General features: G+C 40.7%; 1 protein-coding gene across 2 annotated transcripts in view; it reads left to right on the plus strand.

Annotated features, from left to right (window-relative positions):
* Positions 1-4668, plus strand: part of large2 (LARGE xylosyl- and glucuronyltransferase 2) — a gene marked incomplete in the record, with an annotated part of 84096 nt that overhangs the window by 70362 nt on the left and 9066 nt on the right. For both annotated transcript variants that reach the window (XM_014024320.1, XM_014024322.1), the window contains 1 exon segment: positions 4365-4520. In XM_014024320.1, the coding sequence (XP_013879774.1) occupies positions 4365-4520 (156 nt within the window).

Below are 4668 nucleotides of genomic sequence, written 5' to 3' on the forward strand. Positions count from 1 at the left end.
CCACATAGACTCTGCATGTAAACTGGCTGCTCTGGCTGCTCAAAACGTGTTTGGTGGGAACCTGGCTTTAGAGATAGGCTGAGAAGCTCAGTCATCCAGGAGGGACTCAGAGTAGAGCCGCTGCTCCTCCACGTCCAGAGGAGCCAGTTGAGGTGGTTCATCTGGTTAGGATGCCTCCTGGACTCCTCCCTGGTGAGGTGTTCTGGACACGTCCCACTGGGAGGAGACCCAGAGGAAGACCCAGGACACACTGGAGGGACTATGTTTTTCAGCTGGTCTGGGAACGCCTTGGAGTTCCCCTGGAGGAGCTGGTCCAAGTGMCTGGAGAGAGGGAAGTCTGAGTCTCTCTGCTTAGGCTGCTGCCCCCAKGACACGACCCCAGACAAGAGGAAGAAAATGGATGGATGGACGGACACTTTATCTTGTACTTGACTTGTTTAACTGTTACAGTGATGAAGATAAAGTCAACATAGGCTACCAATAAGACCTTTAGTAGTAAAAGTCAAATAAAAGTGATAGTGCCCATGAAATACTGTAATTCCATAAACAGATTTCAAAAACAAACAAAAATATGTTATTTTCAGTTTTTTGTAGTTGATCACTGTATATTAATTTCAAAGAAACAATCATCAGAGATGAACCTGTCAAAAATAATTTCTAACAATTGTATCCCCTACTATACATCCAGTCAGTCCCTCATTCTGACAACATGCATGAGGTTGGTCTGATTCTTTAGTATGCTTAGGTCTCTTCTTAGATGAACAAGAACCCTAAACATTGTTTATCCTGCTGACTATTGGACATTTACCCTTTTTTAAAAATAAGACATTTTCAAAATATCCACAATGTTGTTATCATGAGCAAATGAATGAACCCAAGTCTGGATGGAGGTGATGAGTAAAAAACTCGATCTGAGGTGATCTGAGGTGATTCCAAACACAACATCCATTGGATGTTGTGTTTGGAATCATCTACTTTGTTTTAAGGTGGTAAAAAATTGTTTGTATTTATTTCTTTCTACACACTTTGCAGATTATTTTTTTCTGCACTCCACGTGTGTAATCTGTGCGCGCTCTGGTGGGGTGACAACCATCCCGTTTATGTTTTACCTTTTTTTTTTGAAAGACAGTCTGACTGTCAGCCTTTCCCACAGCGCTTCTCCACTGTACAAGGAGACATTAAAGGCTGCGTTTTACAGTCGTCCTTTGGAACGCACGCGAAGTGGGTGCAAACTGGGTGCGGAGTGCGTGTGCATTTGGCCGTGCGGCYTCGTGCTATGACTGCAGGAGAAACGAGTTCCAGACTCAGAGAGCTTTTCTGAATCCTGGAGCACTACTTCACCTGCACTGGCAGTTGCCTTGCTGCGTTATATCGCGCATTCCCAGTCTAAACTTTCCATTCTGCCTTGTGTAACAAAAAAAAAAGTCCAGGTCACATTCCTAGCTCTCTGGTCTTCAGATACTAACACCGGAACGTGGTCCTAGACACAGACAGAAAGAGAAAAAGAAAGAGACGAGGAGAGACACCTTAATCTCGTCTCCATGCTATGAATTCCTTTGCAGGAAAATTCAGCATTTGGCAATCAGTTTTGACTCTTGTGCCAACGAGCACATTTTTTTAATCTAGGGTCATGATACCTTCAATCTTGACCTGAAACAAACCAGCTTTGAAGCTCCGTTATTTTAAATTTTCTGATGAGTATTATTTTATTTTATTTTTGAAATAAAAACCCAAACAGATCTGGTTCTTTCCCTTGAAGGGAAGCAGATGTCTGGAGATGCTGTGAAGCAAAACTTGAAAGGTTTACTGAAGTAAGAGACCTGACCTGGCTCTCTGACTTGTCTGAGTGAAGTCTTCCTGCACGCTTAACCTTATGGTCGAAACACGCACAGATAAAAGCTGAATGTTTTGACAAAGTGTACCGGAGTTGGGCTGAGGCATTGGCAAAGATCCAGAGTGCACGTCCTGTTTTTTTCACACATTGGTAAGCTAAACAGTAGGGCTAATACTCTTCTTTCTTCCTTTTCCTTAATCTTAGACCTTGCCATATAAGTTTTATGTACCTGCAAACATCTGGTTTGTTTAAGACCTTAAACCTGAAGTTTTGCCATTCCTGTTAGAGTTGAAATATCGACATTAGGCCGTGCAGAGGCGTGCATAATTTTGTTGATGTTTTAACTCACCAAAATTTTGATTGTTCACATTAAGCTGTACCTTAGTAATTTATTTGATTTTGTAAATAAAAACCATTTATTTTAGAAAACTTAAGTTACTGGGTACGATACATTATTGTGGTCCCTCTCACAATTACACAGAGGGTGTTTACTCCTTTCACAGAAAGAACTCTTGATTTTCCTCATAKCTTTAGTTTTGAGAAGTTGTAGGTATGATCCCTACAATGTTTTTATGACCCCCACATGCAAAGTGTAAGCGGGAGTCATATTGTTTTCGTACTGTGTACTTTTTTTTTGTTCAGTGATTTTTGGTCAACTGTAGCACAAAAACAGCTGCACCAATCAACATGAAATTTGGCAGGYCTGTAGATGAGTTTGACCTACACTGCGCCAGCCAATGGTTTTACGATAGACCCCATATTTGAGGAGGGGGTTCCTTTCAAAGCGGGGCTATCTGGACAAACAAAAATGGTTATAGCTCAAAAACTAATAAACACAGAAGCTTCAGATTTTCTTTGGTTGTTTAGTTCTGATGAGGGGCTTTCCATCAGGTAAACCAATGCCCAAAATGACCCCCACCCAAGCTAGTAGCAAGACATTTATTAGGAATAAAGACTTCTGAGTTCTGGTGCATTTGTTCGTGCAGGCGTCATTATGTTACTGCTAGGTAGTATCTTGTTTTGGTTGTCTTAGCTGGTAGCCCACATTGTGATATGTTGTCTCATTTAGAGCACTGGTAATCCAGATTTAGTCATCTTGAAAACAGGAGATCTGAATCAGTGTGGCCCAATCTAATGTTGCTTTGTAAGACTGGCATTAAAGTAAGACATATTCATTTATCTTAAATAGCAAAAAATGGGATTTCTAAATTGGAATAAATTTGATCCAGATTAAATTTTTTGAACAACTGGCCCAAGAAACTTTGTCTGGGAGAAAGATTGGGAGCAGCTAGCACCAGACATGCATTCAGTTCTTGTGTCATAAAAGGGAAGAAAGACAAGCAGGTAACTGAATTCAAATACTTCAGAACAATAATTGATACCAAGTTGACCTTTCAGCCCAAAGCTAACTGTATGTATAAAAAATGCCAGGCAGCTTCTCTGTCATATTGTCCTGAATTTAATAGATAATTTAAGGGTTAAATAAAGTTTTTATTTCTCTAAATGAATCTTGTTCTGTTGAGCTGTCAAATTATTTGATCTGTTTTTTGATTTGAAGTGTGGTGGAATTAGTAGTGACAATGGGCGGCTATGGCAGAGTGGTTAGGGGAGTCGTCCTGTAACTGGAAAGTCACAAGTTTGATCCCCATTCCAGCTGTTTCAGTTGTTGTGTCCTTGGGCAAGACACTTCAACTGCCTTGCCTACTGATGGTGGTCAGAGGGTCCAGTGGCACTGGCGTATGGCAGCCTCACTTCTGTTGTAGTTGCAGAAATCATCCAGAAGTCACTTGATAGCCAGCTAATGAGGGAGTTTAGCATGATTCTCAGACAGTCAGAAGTCAAAAAGAACAAGAAACCCATGAAATGGGTCTCATGGATTTTGTACCTTCCTTTCTGTGTCATCTGACCAAACCATAGCCAAGATTCATGAGAGCTTCTCAAATACACACACATTAGGAAACATTTTTAGCAGGTCAAGCTGACCTCATGGCAACTCCTAACCTCCTTCCTAGCAACCTTTAGAAAATACTTTTCCTGTCCTCTGTGCAGGCCCAACTTCCTATGTTTTAAACAAACTCATAACTTGTAATYCACAATAATGACAGCAAACTATTGAACTCTTTCTCTTTACCACTGACTAGCCAACTTTTTGTTCTTTCRTAATCTTCTGGGACCAAATATGAAGTTGTTTTTCCCAGAGAGAATCTGGCAAAACTATCTGGACTAAAGAACTCGATGAACCGGACATATCACTGTCYGTGTGCCCCAGGGCAGCTGTGGCTACAACGTAGCTTACCGCCATGTGTGTGTGAATGGGTGAATGTAAGTGTAAAGCACTTTGGGATCCGGAGGGACTTGATATAGCACTGTATAAGTTCAGTCCATTTACCATTTACCATCAACACCTGGCAGACCTACCCATTATTCCCTTTAGAAAGTCTTTCAGATGTACAGTTAAGTTTCTAATACAAATTGAATGCATTTCACCTTTAAAAACTGACATTGAACCAGCAGTGACTTGTGTTTCCAGGTGATTCACTGGAACTCTCCGAAGAAGCTCAGAGTGAAAAACAAACATGTGGAGTTCTTCAGGAACCTCTACCTAACCTTTCTGGAGTACGATGGAAACCTGCTAAGACGGGAACTGTTTGGCTGTCCAAGCCAGGCCAATCCAGAAGTCATCTGGGTTAGACACACACAATCACACAGCAAATATATTTTTTTAGTTTTTTACTCTGTATGACCATGTGAAATGTTGTTAATAATTTAGGAGAGATTAAACCTTTAATGATAATTCTTTGATAATCACATTTAAATTATGTAATGTATAAAGA

The sequence above is a fragment of the Austrofundulus limnaeus genome, unplaced genomic scaffold (assembly GCF_001266775.1).
Source record: "Austrofundulus limnaeus strain Quisiro unplaced genomic scaffold, Austrofundulus_limnaeus-1.0 Scaffold418, whole genome shotgun sequence".
Classification (NCBI taxonomy): Eukaryota; Metazoa; Chordata; class Actinopteri; order Cyprinodontiformes; family Rivulidae; genus Austrofundulus; species Austrofundulus limnaeus.